The 14,483-nt window shown below is 39.3% G+C and overlaps 1 protein-coding gene across 2 annotated transcripts in view; it reads left to right on the top strand.

Moving 5' to 3' along the window:
• The first annotated feature begins 335 nt into the window (after window positions 1-335).
• Window positions 336-14,483, top strand: part of LOC106919534 (protein unc-13 homolog B-like) — a 57,125-nt gene continuing 42,977 nt past the window's right edge. For both annotated transcript variants that reach the window (XM_088008627.1, XM_088008626.1), the window contains exons 1-8: window positions 336-2,997; window positions 4,130-4,152; window positions 4,563-4,612; window positions 4,707-4,782; window positions 5,858-5,863; window positions 7,425-7,499; window positions 9,894-10,113; window positions 10,630-10,857. In XM_088008627.1, coding sequence (XP_087864753.1) covers window positions 336-2,997; window positions 4,130-4,152; window positions 4,563-4,612; window positions 4,707-4,782; window positions 5,858-5,863; window positions 7,425-7,499; window positions 9,894-10,113; window positions 10,630-10,857 — 3,340 coding nt within the window. The remainder of the gene's footprint in view (window positions 2,998-4,129; window positions 4,153-4,562; window positions 4,613-4,706; window positions 4,783-5,857; window positions 5,864-7,424; window positions 7,500-9,893; window positions 10,114-10,629; window positions 10,858-14,483) is intronic.

Genomic DNA, 14,483 nt, shown 5'->3' with positions numbered 1-14,483 from the left:
AAAGCTGCAAAATATCTGCATTTTTTTCAGTACTTTGAACGTTTTTTAAACTTATTAGCTTGACAAATTACATCTTTGTTGGAATTTATTTACTTGCTAACTACAAGAGCAATTTAAACAAGCAATTTATACCTCAGGTGGTGTCAAAGTAATAAAGTGACCTGGATAATGTTTTTTTCTCTCTCTCTTTTCTCTATAGCTATGGACTGCTGACATTTGGTTTTTAGCTATTTGGAAACATTTTAATATTGAACTATGGTACTGCAAGAACTTTGACTACATCTCCCACCAACAATGTGGGAGACTAGGTGAATATAATTTGCTTTCATGAGAAAATGTTCTCCAGAAATCGCTTCAATGGACAACATGGAGCAGGAGTTTCTCCTAAAGGTGGGGCAAAATCCAAAACTCACCCACCTAAAAAGAGAGCTCCAAATCCCAAAGTAGCACTGGTTATCCGTGGCAAAATTCATCGTCTTTTGCAAGGGTCTGCAGACCACCATGTCCCCGAATCCCACCTCTATTATCCGGGCACTAATCAGGAGGAAGAGGAGGCGGAGGGACCTGACAGTCCAAAAGAGCTCCGAAGCATGTATCCGAAGGTTACCCCGAGGGCTGAAGCCTTCCCCCCAAAAGCTTCAATCATCAAACGACATGCGGTGGTATCAGGGCCTCCATGCGTGGGAGAAGTGGAGCTGAACAGAGAGGGTTGCATTAGAATACCTTGCACTTTACAACATAAAAGCTCCAGATCCCAAGGAAGCCAAAAACGGATATCCTTCGAGAGTGGACTCCGGGAACCTCCAGAGGACATCCAACCAATCCCACTTTACAGTCCAGTCAGCCCAGACATGAACGGGACAAAGTTTGCATCAGGAACACGAGAATTTACTTCCCCTCGCATTCGGCCCAAAAGACCATATTCTGCTGGTGACTGTTTGGACTACAACTTCAACAGAGCTTTACCAAATACACTTCTGGAAGATGATGAAGATAGAGAAGAGACGTCAAGTGCCATCATTGACCATATTCTGAAGGAGCTAAGGGGCATCAACAAGATCCAAGAGGAAATCTCAGACCTCAGGGATTACCTGAGCTCAGTGCGGGGCTCAGTTGAGGAGGTGTCCTCATGTGTAGATGCTGTTTTATTGGAAATCGAAGGCATTCGTTCTAGCAACAAAGGCGGTACAAGTACATGGTCAGGAAGCAAAGATGGATCAGCCACACGTAGGCGGCCAGTCAGTGCTTATGGTAGCTTAGGGAGCCCAGTAGCAAAGTCAGATTTGGACTGTGTTCAGCCAGGTTATGAGCACCACAGTATACATGGGGTCCAACTGCCAGCAAGGCCAGAAGGGCCTAAGGTGTCGCAAATTGTTTCAACAGCTGATCATCAGGAACTGGAGGACGCCGACGATACTTCTGATCATAGTTCAGATATACCAGAAGGTGCAACAGCAAGAAATCTTAGCTTAAGCTTGCTTGACCATGGAAACTGCCAAGATTTTCCCAGCACTAGCTCTTTGTCTTCTGGCCATAGTTCAAAGTCTGAGTATGATTTACCAGGACAGTTATCTAGTCTTGAAAGAAAGGAGCACAGAGCTGGTGATGAGAGAGAATGGGCTAACACTATACCCCCACACAGTAGGGAGTCAAAGTGGCATAAGGATAGCATTTACCTCAGGGATAGGGCTGTAGAGGACAATTCCAGAAAGAGTTCTCACTACTGTGAAGGAGCTGGACACTGGGGTCACTACAGAAGAGCAGGAGGATATGGCTCATCTTTACAGTCATCCACAGGAAGCTCAGATCCTCTCTCTGTTAGCTCTGGAAAGCATTACAATTCACCTGCCAGCACTTCAAGCAGGAAGGAACGGCAGTCACGGTTGAGACGGCCTCAGAGTCAGCCCAGGAGTCACGATCCAGCTGCTAACAGCATTGGAAGCTCGTCCATTGGGTATGAACATTCTACTGATTTGTCCTACCCCCAAAGTTCAGGTTACCATTCGATTGAGGTGCATGATGGTGAAGCAGAGGAATTTGAGTTTGATCAAACAAATGAGCTGACCTTCACAACAAACAGTGAGACCGAAGCCTATTTAAGCTACGAAGAGACTTCTGCTATGACCTGGACAGAGGGACTCTCAGGTGCCTCTGGAGACAGCGTTGTAAGACCTTACAGCAGTCGAAGCTGGGAAAACCGACTCTCTGATCCCGGTACTGCAGATGTCCCAGCTGGAGGTTTAACCGTCAAACGCTTGGGGCGAGCTGTTCTTGATTTCAGGTCTGCTTTGCGGGGTGCACTACGCAAACTTGAAGGACCTGTTGAGGTAAATCCTGGAGACTTTGAACTATCAATGCCTTCTGATGAGTTGCCTTTAAACAGATCCTACGAGGAATATTTAGAACAGACTTCTTACCAATTCCATGATGATGTTACTTCTGCTCATGCTTTTGATATTCTGTCCAAAAATAGTACTACTCAAAAGACTAATAACTTTTCAGTGGAACCTTTAGATGTGAAAACCAGCGAAGGCCTTTCACTGGAGCCCTTAAAGACTTGCCAAAGTCCTCCTTATTGGAACAAGATCCCACCAAGTTTTGAAGAACCATCTGTAGATCCTGATTCTTTAGTCAAAGGCCTTACAGACCTACCTGGAGATAGCTTAGGTGAAAAGATTTCGAAAGGCCCATCAGATGTTAGTGATAAGGATCGGCTTTCCCTGTACATCACTGCAGAGTCCTTTCCAGCCTCAATCCAGGCTGATGAACCTCCAGCACTGGAGGAACCACAGCAGCCTGCAGCTGACATTTCTGGAGGCTCAGAGGTCAAACCAGAGCGAGACGCAGCAGAGTCATCAGCAGAAGTTACCCAGATCGATGAACGCAAGTTGAAGTGTCTGAGGAGTTTTCAGCAGATTCTACGGGAGAAGAGGGAGACCAGACGCAACCTTGTCAGTATGACCATGTCCACCTTCTCTCAGGAGGAAATGGACCAAGGTAGCCATTGTTTCAACCTCTGGTCATCCTGTCTTTGTGATTGTTAACAACTGAGCTGTATTTACCCTCTTTATAGTAAGTTTTTTGAACCAGGGAAACTAGGAAAGTGTGAAATTGCCCCACCACTCTGTGATCTTTAGCATCTCGGTGTCTCAGTCATATAGACCTACAGCAGGAGTTTACAACTCTTTAGCAATATTTTTTGTGGTTTTGTTTAATCTTTTAAAAGTTTTTGATTGCCTGTTTACATTTCATCTTCAGTTTTTACGCCGCATCAGGACAGAATCTTGTCCACTGGTCAAGTGAAGGACAGATGAAACTATCTACCACATTTAAACTGTAGCTGAGAGTTACTTCTTACAAAAATAGGTTTATCTATAGAAGCATTTTAAAGCCTGGATGCCTCTTAGGTCGGGGTTAATTGGCTTTAACAATAAAGAGAAATCTCTGAAAAGGGTCAGGAATGGACTGAGCTTAGCAATCTATCGATCAAAGCCACTTTAAACGATTACCAGAAACTTTTTCTATTAGGAGGTGAAAAACAAAGAAAATAGGGTCATTTTAAAACTTTTTGAACGGTGCTGTACATGTATGTAATGCTATCTGTCTGCGGCTCTGATAGGTCATTGATTGACCTTTTTTGACACCAGGTCTTTGATCATTTCTGTTAGTGTGATTTTCCCAGATAAAGGGGCTGTCTTTGGTACCCATTTAGAGATTGGCAGCTATTGCTTTTTATCTAAAGTTCCCCGGGGTATTTTATTGTACCGTGGTCTATTCTGGAATGATAATTTCTACCCACTTGTGAGTAATGCATCAGCTGACACTCAGGACTCCCTCGCTCCTCTCCAAGGCGTCAGCACGATCCATTTGCAGAATTAGAAAACATTAATTATCTCCTCAGAAAGCAAGTCGGACATTAAAGACCGGGGATCGAGGAAAATATTACGAGTCATTTTCATGATGAATTATACATGTTAATGAAACATTTATGACCTCAGACCCCATCTGTCGGAAAACTCAGTGTTGGTGTCGCTTTTAAACTGTAACGCTGTTGTTTTTACACAATGAATAAAGCCGGTCAATGACTGTTTTTGTCTCTTCTGTGTGTTTCTGTCTCGCTGTTTTACAGATGGAAGTCAAGATGGAGATCAGGTCACCTTAAAACAACCGTCTTAACATTATCTTCTTGTTCTGTGGTTCATTTTCTGTTGTGGCTATGTTTATGCTGATCCTGGCAGACCCATATTTATGCCTACTTGATTTTTAAAAGTAGCATTGATGGACACAATGTTGTCCATAATAGGATACTCTATAGAAATCTTATTTTTATCAACTCCCTCAATGTAAATATTCACAAATCAATAAAAATGATTGATTGAAAGGTGTTTGGCATGCAGAACTGAAACTCAACCAACACACTTTAGTCTCAACATTTCCCTCTCATTATTTTCTATTCACTTTCCTTTTTATTTTAAACTTTTGCATTTGCATGCTCCTTTCTCCTTCAATCAAACTTTCGCTTTTAACTTAATTAATGCATGACATATGACCTCCTATTTCAGAGCCAAACGCAAGACGGTGACCCCAGCAAGCAGCCGTGGGCCAAGCCAGGGTCTGTAAAGCTTTATGTGTGCTTGCTTTAGTGAACGGTACAAAGTTTATTCTGTTTTTATGTATTTTTTCTGTTATTTATTTATCCGTTGAAGGGCAAACACACCATTTGGCATCGACAGCATGCCAGACCTCCGCAAGAAGAGGCCTATCCCTCTTGTTAGTGAACTGGTGAGTTACCCCATCAATGCTTTTTATAGCTTCCTTTGACAGTTTTGAAATTCACTGCACTAAGTCAAAACTCCACTGATTAAATTTATATTTGGAGATGTACTAAGCAAAGAAAAATTACTGTTGAAAAAGAGAGACAACATGTTTTCAACCTCTTTCTGGTAAACAACTTGAAGTTAATTTTAGTTTTTGTATTACTGGTGAAAAATCTTGTTATTGAATCTAAATTAAATTTTTTATACTGTGGCTTGTTTTTCACGAAGCCATCAAAGAGAATAATTTATTTCAACATTAAGTGAGAAGATGTAAATTTATAAAAAAAAAAGGACCAGAAAATTATCTTCTTACATTAACCAAGCAATTCCTGTATTAAAATAAAACAAGGACATTTTTATGATTTTATATTTTTATTTTAACACCAATCAAGTAGTCATTTTGTCACAATGAAACGGTGATTCCTGTTGGGGTGTTTATACCCTCACCAAGTGGTGCAAAATACTTACAAGTAAGAAGAAGGTTTCTTAGCAACCAACTGTAAATATCTGCAAACTATACCTCCATTCATGCATGAGATCGATGTTTAATTTCATAAAACACTTTTTTTAGTGACATTAGTCAATGTAAGTGGATGACAACAGCGTCTAATATGTAGCAGGTTTCTCTAATTAGGGAGCCATATAGCGCAATTACAGGCTTTGCAGAATGAATGTTATGCTGAGTCAATATGTTTTAACATTTACACAATTAAAATAATGCAGCCAAGTAAAGAGATTGATCCTTTTAGAGAAGATACAGGAAAAATGAATAAAAAAAGCACTTTCACATTAACAGTGTCAGGATTTATTAGACATCATGGAAGTCGAATGGCTGCTCACTATAAATTAATGTTTGTGGAGATTTTTTGTTTGTTTCTTTTTTCATACAGATGAAAAAAATATTCAGGCTGATATTTTGTGTTTGAAATCAAAAGTGAATAAAACAATTGTCAAGGCTAATGCATATAAGGATCTGACTCCACGCTCTCTGTCCTTCCTCTCTTTGCTCACGTTCCCTCTCTGTGATTGCCGCCGCTCAGGCCATGGTGAGTAAAAGACCAGTGAGATTGTATTTGCTTTAGTCTGCAGGTTTGATGGGTTTGGTTTGAAATTCAGTCTGCTAGTGGTGAAATCGTATTTTGTACCAGCATGCAGACCCATAAGCAAACACAAAATAAAATCAGCTGTAAGGTTATTTTTTTTCTTGTGTTCTCAAACTGAACTGGACTGATAACGAAGAAAAGCAAAAGTCCCTCTGCTTGTTTTACATGTAAATGTTTTAATTAACATCAGTAGCACAAAACCGAATGCTATTACATATTTGACTTTCTGAAAATTGTAGGAAAAAGATTAAAAAAAGGGGGGGCTTATACTGCAGGGTTATGTATAAAATGTAGGCCTTAAAATGTCTTAAATTAATTTAAAAACAAGGCATTTGAGTTTAAAAGTTGGACTTAGCATTTTTTCTGTTTTAGATTATGTTACAGCAGTAAAATACAGTTATCTCCGTCCTGTATTCACAACTGTTAAAACTAGAAAATGACACATTTAACCTCAACTTAAGTCTCTCCACCTATTGATTCTGCTTCATTATTGTATAATATGTTTATTCCAGTAGAAGAAATGCATTACGAACCCAGGAGGCAGCTTGTTTTAATGATTTCTGACAGCTTGTGCTGTTGGGTTTAAAATGTCTGAGGCGTTTCACAGGTGTGACGCAGCATCAAAGAGTCGTTGCAGCATCAAAAACTGCTTTTGAGCTTTCATTCATGTTGCTTAAAGATTTATAAAGAAAAGCTCCTAAGATCCGCTCCAAACCCACTGCACATCAAAAGGTTAACGAATATTAACCTAAGTAATACGACTCCTGTAATATTTTTATTCGTTTGCACCTGTTAAAGTTAAAGTTTGCTAGCTCATTTAGATGTTTTACTTAATTAGTCCTATTTTTAAATTGTAGGGAAAACCTTGATAACTGTGTCAAACATTTTAGGGAAGAAAATGCAGGTTGTCCACACATCCCTAGAAAATCTTACATTCATTCATCTAAACTTAAGGCCTTAATATGTCTTAAATTCATTAAAGGAAATGCAAGTTAGCCTTAAATATGTTAATCACGGGTCTTAAAAAGATGCTAATACTTGCTTGCTAGCTAACCGACAGTTAAAAAGCTATCTAGCTTATTAGTGACTTTCTAATGACAAAGAAGTTATTAGCAGCTAGCATATAGCTACATTGCCAGTTAGCTGGAGTGCAATACTCCATTTTGATTATATGAGAAAAGACACCAGAAATTTCACAGTTTTGATCCTCTGCATTTCTCTTGTATGTCTTTGCCATGATTATAGGTCTTAAATGTTATTCAAAAAGGTCTTAAAAAGTCTTAAAGTTTGTGGAACCTGAATAAACCCTGAAATGTTTTTGTTAAAGGAAAAACTGGAAGACAAAAAGAAAATGGTCTATTGTATGTTTTTGCAATTTCACCTTCAAACTTAAAAGAATCAATCATCAAAACAAGATTTTCTTCAAATAATTACTTTAATCTTGACAGTGTTTGACTGTGTGTCGCTGTAAATTTCTGATTTCTCACTTTTCTTTTGTTTCCAGTCCATGATTCAGTCCAGGAAGGCCAGACTGAACTACGCTCTGGCCACTCGGACCTCCCTAAAAGATGAAGAGCTTGTGAGTAGTTTATCTTATTTATCTCGTTTAAACGCTGTGTGATTAGTTTCTGCTCAGTTTTTCATTTCGTCTGTGTCTCCTGTAACCAAGCTGTTCATCATTTGTTGGAAATGAGTGTGAGAATTCAGTTTTGCTGAGTCAGCATTATGGATCCGAAGTGTGCCTCCATGGTTTGCTTTGTGCTGACAGCGCTGTAATTTGTCAATTTATAATGATGATTACATTTTACATTGGAAGAAACATTAATAATTCAGGTGCACAAAGTAGGTTACTCTACGGCATGTAGGAGAAAACAATCTAGTGGAGAAGAGTTGCAAAGTGAAACTGGGAATACTGGGAATAAAAATGAGATAAAAGAGCATCTTTTCATCCTCTAGTCCTTGTTGATGGTAAATATAGACTTATTCTTACTTTAATAACCTTAGTTTCAAATCTTCATTTCAGTAAATAATTAATCCTGTTCATGGTGAGCAAAAATAAGGAAATCAGCTGAGAAGAACAAAATATGGGACAGAAAACCCAGAGTTTAACTCTCTTAGTTTAAATTAACTTTCTGAATTTCACTATAAAGGTTTTATGCTTCCCTCAAGTGGTTTTTCAAGAAAAGAGTTAATTTGCCAAAGGGAAGATGGAAATAAATTTACTAAATAAGATCTGATGCAATAAATTTTCCCATCCATTGTACCTTACCAGAGGCATGAAACTCTAACAGGTTCAGCCTGTTACCTGGCAACGTTTGGTCACAGCATACTGCGGTAAAACCAAGTTTTTTGCTGTTGACTTGCCATCTACATACTACTTGCTGCTTTCTTGTTGGTTGTGCAGGAGGCTCCACTTCTGCTTTTCAAACATGTACAGTTGTCTTGTTGCACTTCTGTTTGCAACCATTTTCACAAGCGAGTGTAAACGTTGAGTTGGGGGCGTGGCCAGCAGCAGCTTGTTGGATTTAAAGTGACAGGAGGCCCTAACATAGTTCATTCTGAAAAGATCAAACTAAAATCTTATTATCTAAGAATGATTTTGTGGAAAAAATGTAACAAACATGTTTTGGACAAACCATAAACCTATCCTAACTTGTTCAGGGAAGCATAAAACCTTTAAAATTTGCATAACAATTTTAATGGAAACGCAGCTGGAAAAGCCAGAGATAATCATCAGATTTCTGTGGATTTTTCTGCTCTTTATTCAGCAGGTTTCTGATCAGTCAGGGAGAAAACAGCCAGTCCTCTGGAATAAGACGCGTCCAAACACCTTAATTAATTAATTAATTAAGATCTTAACTATTGACACCATTCAAAACTCATGGTGGATTTTAACCTTTTCTTCTCAGGACAAATTACTTTCTAGTTCAAAACTGTCAGCAGCAGGATGTCGTCCTCCATATTTTTCGGGACAGAAGCGTCTTCTTTCTGTTCTTCTTTCTGTGACGCCGTTGTCTAGAAGTCTTCGTCTTGCTGTGTGTGCAGAGGCGCTAACAACCACCTGCTGCCGGTGCTCAGCATTCTCTGCTCCCATTAGCACATTTCTCAGTGGGAGACTGAAACTCTCGGATCATTGAACCTTCATCTCTGCAGCTGACCTTTCACCTTTTGAGGTTCTTAGTGGTGCACAACACTCTTCTTTCTCTTCATTTGTTGCCATTTTGATGCAGAGCAATGACAGCTGTTTGCTTTTGATGAAGATAACAGGAGAAAATAAGGATTTCAACCATGTTTGCTCCATGGTTAAAGGAGTTGTCCTGCTGATTGGACTGAACTCGTGGTTCCTAAAGATTCCCCAAGGAATTTACACAATACTGTACAGCACCATGCAAGATTTCCTGAAGATTTTCATGTTACGACCCCAAATTTCACCACATATTTGGGAGATTTCATGAGTTTGGTTAAGAGTTATCTGAAGAATTGCAAATTTTTGAGGTTTTTAATTCTAAACCATGTAACATTTTCCCTCCATTTTGTAAGATGCGTTTCCATAAACCAAAGACGTTTGCCAGTTTTTAAAAAACTTGTTTTTAAATAATAAGACATTTTTGCACTAGGATCAAGTGGTTCTTTGGTTTATTTTGCAAAACTGCGATGGAAACAATTTTTTCATCACATAAATCACATGATCAACAACCGATGGTTGCCACTGACGCAAACCAGGAAGAAGACAAAGACAGGAAGTAGTTGGAGGATGATGACACGCATTTTTAAAATGATATAAACAAACATATTCACGTGTGATTTTAATTACGTTTCTTATTTAACAAAAACGCAGCAATTGGGAAAATGTGTTTTTTCAACAAAGTTTTGCACACATTTGTAGTGGCAACGCAGCTAGTGTCAATAAAGTAAGGGTTGTTGTTTCTGATCAAACTGTTTGTCACTTTTTTCTTTCCTCCTGCTTGCACAGAAAAACCACGTCTACAAGAAGACTCTGCAGGCTCTGATATACCCCATCTCCTGCACCACGCCGCACAATTTCGAGGTGTGGACCGCCACCACGCCTACCTACTGCTACGAGTGCGAGGGTCTGCTGTGGGGCATCGCTCGGCAGGGCATGCGCTGCGCAGAGTGCGGGGTCAAAGTTCATGAGAAATGCCAGGAGCTGCTGAACGCTGACTGCCTGCAAAGTAAGTTGAGTTACTAAAAGATATGGAAATGTTTCAAGGTGTCATTAAGTCATTAATTTTGAATAAAACTAAATATCTGAAGCCACATCCTGCTATTGAATACTTGCCACACATTTTAATAGTGTGAGAAGACATTGCTTTTTTATGTACTGTAACAATTCCTGCAGCAATCACCCAATAATTAATCTCATGCGACTTTATGCCAACACTTTGTCTGCACTAATGAAAATTCACTAATGCTGTTTGGTTGAAAGTGAAAGTGAGAGCATTCCCTAGTTGCAGATTTTTTTTAAAGAAATTATTTTGTAGAACATTTAAATTTGATTTAGAGATGTTCAGTTTTTCTTGATCATAAAAAATAAGTAAAATCTAAATTTAATTTGACAAGTAACATACCCTGTGCTGACGAAGCAGAACACTGTGAGTTCCACACAACTTATGAGAAAATATGGCTCACAGTGACAGTAATATTAACGTACGAGGATGTGTTGAAGTAACTGGTTTCTGTGTCTTTAGGAGCAGCGGAGAAAAGTTCGAAGACGGGGGCAGAAGATCGGACGCAGCACATCATCATGGCTATGAAGGACCGGATGAAGATCCGCGAGAGAAACAAGCCTGAGATCTTCGAGGAGATCCGGAAAGTGTTTGTCATTTCTAAGATGATTCATGCTCAACACATGAAGAGCATCAAGCAGAGTGTGCTGGACGGCACCTCCAAATGGTCTGCCAAGATCACCATCACAGGTACGCCGTTAAACGCCTGAGAAAATGCTGACTCATGGTTTATTCATTTAGCAAATCTGAAAAAACTTCAGAGCGTTAAACGGCACTCTCTCTTTGGTTTGCTGTTATTGCATTTTTGATTTTGACTTCTGGTGTTGCGTTAAAAAACGCTGCAAGAAATACATGGAGACATTGTGACTCATGAGGAAAAGCAACTACATTTCATAGGTAGTGTATTCCTTTATTTTGCTTTTTTTAAAACAGGTTGAAAATTAGGAAGATCACGATGATTTTTCAGCATTTATGTCTGTCTAATGTTTATAGAGTGATCAGATTTCATTGAGTGGAAAAACAAGGACATAAACATTTGTTTCAAATAGTTTACTTCATCGTTCAGGCACCTTTCCCCTCATCACCATAGCAACTGGTGATTCAGCAGATTCTGCTTCCTTATATTACTTAGACTGTAGTGCATCTTCTTGCAACAGCAGAAGGGTATTTAAGAAAGTCTTTTTTGTAGAATTTTTGTTTAAAATGGTGTTGAAAGGAGTTTTCCTCTTGGTCAGAGATTGTTTTTATCAAAGTAAAGAAAATATTTTACTAAGTGGGGAAAGAAAAATGGCTGCTTTTGTTTTTCCTCATGCTGTCATCGTTGTCTGCGGCAGCACAGATCCTCGCAGGGCATGTGGCATCAGGATGATGTCTTTCTGAACCTCTGGCTGTGGATAACACTCATATCTCTGTGAAGTCAGCCAAAAGATTGAACACAAGGATTTTCTTTTGTTCCAAAGTTTTGCTTTCTTTACTGAGACTCTTTTTAAAAATAGCATTTTGTTGTTTGTGTGACTAACAGAATAATCTTTATCCTTAAAGTTGTTTTTAATGGTTATTTAGTCAAAAATCTACAGTTTTATTATTAGTTATGATGTTATGTTATAATGATAATCTGACCAATGACAGCTTTTGTTTAAAGGGTTAATGTTAATCCAAAGTGTCAGCAGTCAGAATAGTCATGTCACGTTTTATCCGATTACCACCAATTATTTCATTGACCATTCAGGTCGCATTCACACCAGACCTGTTTGGTCCACTTTAATCGAATTCTGGTTCGTTACTCTAGAAAGTCTGGTTACGCTGGTTCGCTTACAGTCCTCGGTCTCGGTTCGGTTGAAGTGAACTCTGGTTCAGTTTGAATTAATTTGTGAACGCAAAGTGGACCACAGACCGCTCCAAAAGCAAGAAGTGGAATGCAACGCAGGGCATTCTGGGTAAATACAGCCAAAAGAAACGTGCTAGCCTAGCGCTAGCAGGAGAAATGTCTCATAAAAGAGAAATCCTACAACCACTAAAGTCTGATGCTACTCCATTTTTGTTTACATTTTGTGTAGAAGGAAGTTGTGCTCAGTGTCTTCTTCAGAGGTTTTTGTGTTAAACCTCCAGTGGTTCTTGGTGCAGCGCCCCCACAGGCGAGGAGGAGAACAGGTTTTTCAAAGAGTTTGGTTTGTTTGACTCGGTGCAAGAGTGAAAACGAACCTCAGCAGCTGAACATGTAACAAATGTTGCCGTTTTGGTCCCCACTCGAGCTGAGTCTCCAACTCGAAGCTGTTCCTCGACATTCTGAAGTTATGAAAGAAGTTTGCGTCACATTGCATCTCCTTTTCACTCCACACCCAGACAGACTCCTCTACAGAAATTGCTCCACTAAAAGTTGTTGGTATTAGTTGTGCTTTCCTTTTATTAGCTTCCTTCGTCTCGTTATGACCTTGTGATGATCCTGTCAGCTCCCATTACTCAACAACTTTAAAATCGACCCATTGACGTGGCGTCCATTACTGCTTCCATAAACAGTGGCTGCTGTTTCTGCTGTGCCACGTCTGTGACTAAGTCATGGATCTTTTTAACTGGTGTTTCTGCTGTGCAGTATGACTGAAGCACAAACAGGACTCCAAAGTTTTCCCTCTCTTAGTGAAAGTTGTACCGGGAGTCAATACCTCAAGTAAAAGCCGCACTACTGTAGGTTTCTCCAAATGTGTGACACACTCAGGACCCTGAAATGACGACTGGTTTTAATTGATCAGGATATATACGAAGGAGGCTTCAGCATAGGCACGTTCCATGTTATTGTTTACATCCAGAGATTTGGCGCATGCACACAACTCTGGGGAGTGAAAAGACGATTGTTTTACATGCCAATCCGTAGCCAGTTTTTAATCAAATGAGACCTGGAAATGTTGGTTTTATTAGTTTAGTGCAGTTTGTCACAGCAAAGGGAAAAATAACAGAGAAAAACTGTTGAAGAACAACTCAAAACCACTAGTATTTCCTTTTTCTCACCCTCTGTGCCGGCTACTTCACACGCAGACTCGTTGCCATGGCAACATACAGCAACAGCATTAAATGTATCAGGATTTATCATCAAAAAACATTTTCTACGCAAAGAACAGAACATTTAGTTTGTTAGTTTTTGTTTTCAGGTCTGATGTTTATTTTTTGATTGTTAATAAGTGACTGCGGTGGTAGATTAGCTACCTATGCTATTAGCTACCGATGCTATTAGCTAAGCTAATGCTGCGGTAGATTAGCTATTTTTCTGTTAGCTAACTTAAACACCTGCTCTACTGGTGTGTTGATCGCCTTATTTTTTTGTAACTTGAACCGAAATACACCAAATTCTGCAGCAGCTCTAGATGTTGAGTTTGTCAAAGTCAAGCTAGCATAACTGACCTGCTTCTCTCTTCCTTGCTTTAAGTAAAACATTATCCTCAACTTGTTATTTAGTTGTTGTAGTGTTGACAAATAGCAAAGAACTACGTCCCTTTTTCTTTTATTTGTCATCCGAACATTTAAGATTTAAAGTGATATATTGAGAACTTTATAGCTAAAACCAATGCTAATCATCGTTAGCGAGCAGCTTTTTGACCTCCAGCAGGGAGATTGAGGCAAGATTTCGACGTTATGCTTCAGCGTATTTATAAGTTAGAGGTGCAGAAAATGCCTCATGCCACATTCTTGAAAATATATTGAGAGAAATGAAAACCGTTTCAGTGACTCGGAGGTTGTTGTCACAAACTCCTGTGGCTGTGTGAATATTACTCCATGTCAGGTTTCTGCAGATACGAACATCAGGCAATGTTTACCTCCAGTTCACCCAGCATCAAGGCGACTGCTGTTACCAAAGCGACCAGACACATCCCAGCGTGTCGTAGCAGCGGTGTTGCCATGGCACCCATCACAGGTTGTCTCTCCAATCAACAGTGATGAGCCCAAAGATGCAGAGATAACCTTAAAGCTGGTCCTGAAATTAATTCATGGTCACGGGATTTCTTTTTTTTTTTTTTCCTGCTCATCAAGGCTGAAGCACAAAACAGACTTTACCATCTGCAATTAAAAAAAGCACTTAAAGGATAAAAAAATAAATTTTTTGAGCATGTCCTCTTTAAATAATTAAATCAGACCTAAATTGATGTTGCAAAGTGTTTAAAGTTGACAGTTAACTGACAGGATATGTTTTTTGATCTCCACAAATTAATTTGGGACTTTCTCCCACAATTGATGTAAAATTCCCTTTGATGTGATGTTATCAGTCACCGCCAGTCAGTCAAAGAATCGAGGAAAGATCACATAGAAATCAAGAATATTTAGAGTCA

Source organism: Poecilia mexicana, unplaced genomic scaffold (genome assembly GCF_051168715.1).
Source record: "Poecilia mexicana isolate PSO_F unplaced genomic scaffold, ASM5116871v1 scaffold_9, whole genome shotgun sequence".
Taxonomy (NCBI): domain Eukaryota; kingdom Metazoa; phylum Chordata; class Actinopteri; order Cyprinodontiformes; family Poeciliidae; genus Poecilia; species Poecilia mexicana.
This window is presented reverse-complemented; position numbering and strand designations above follow the sequence as displayed.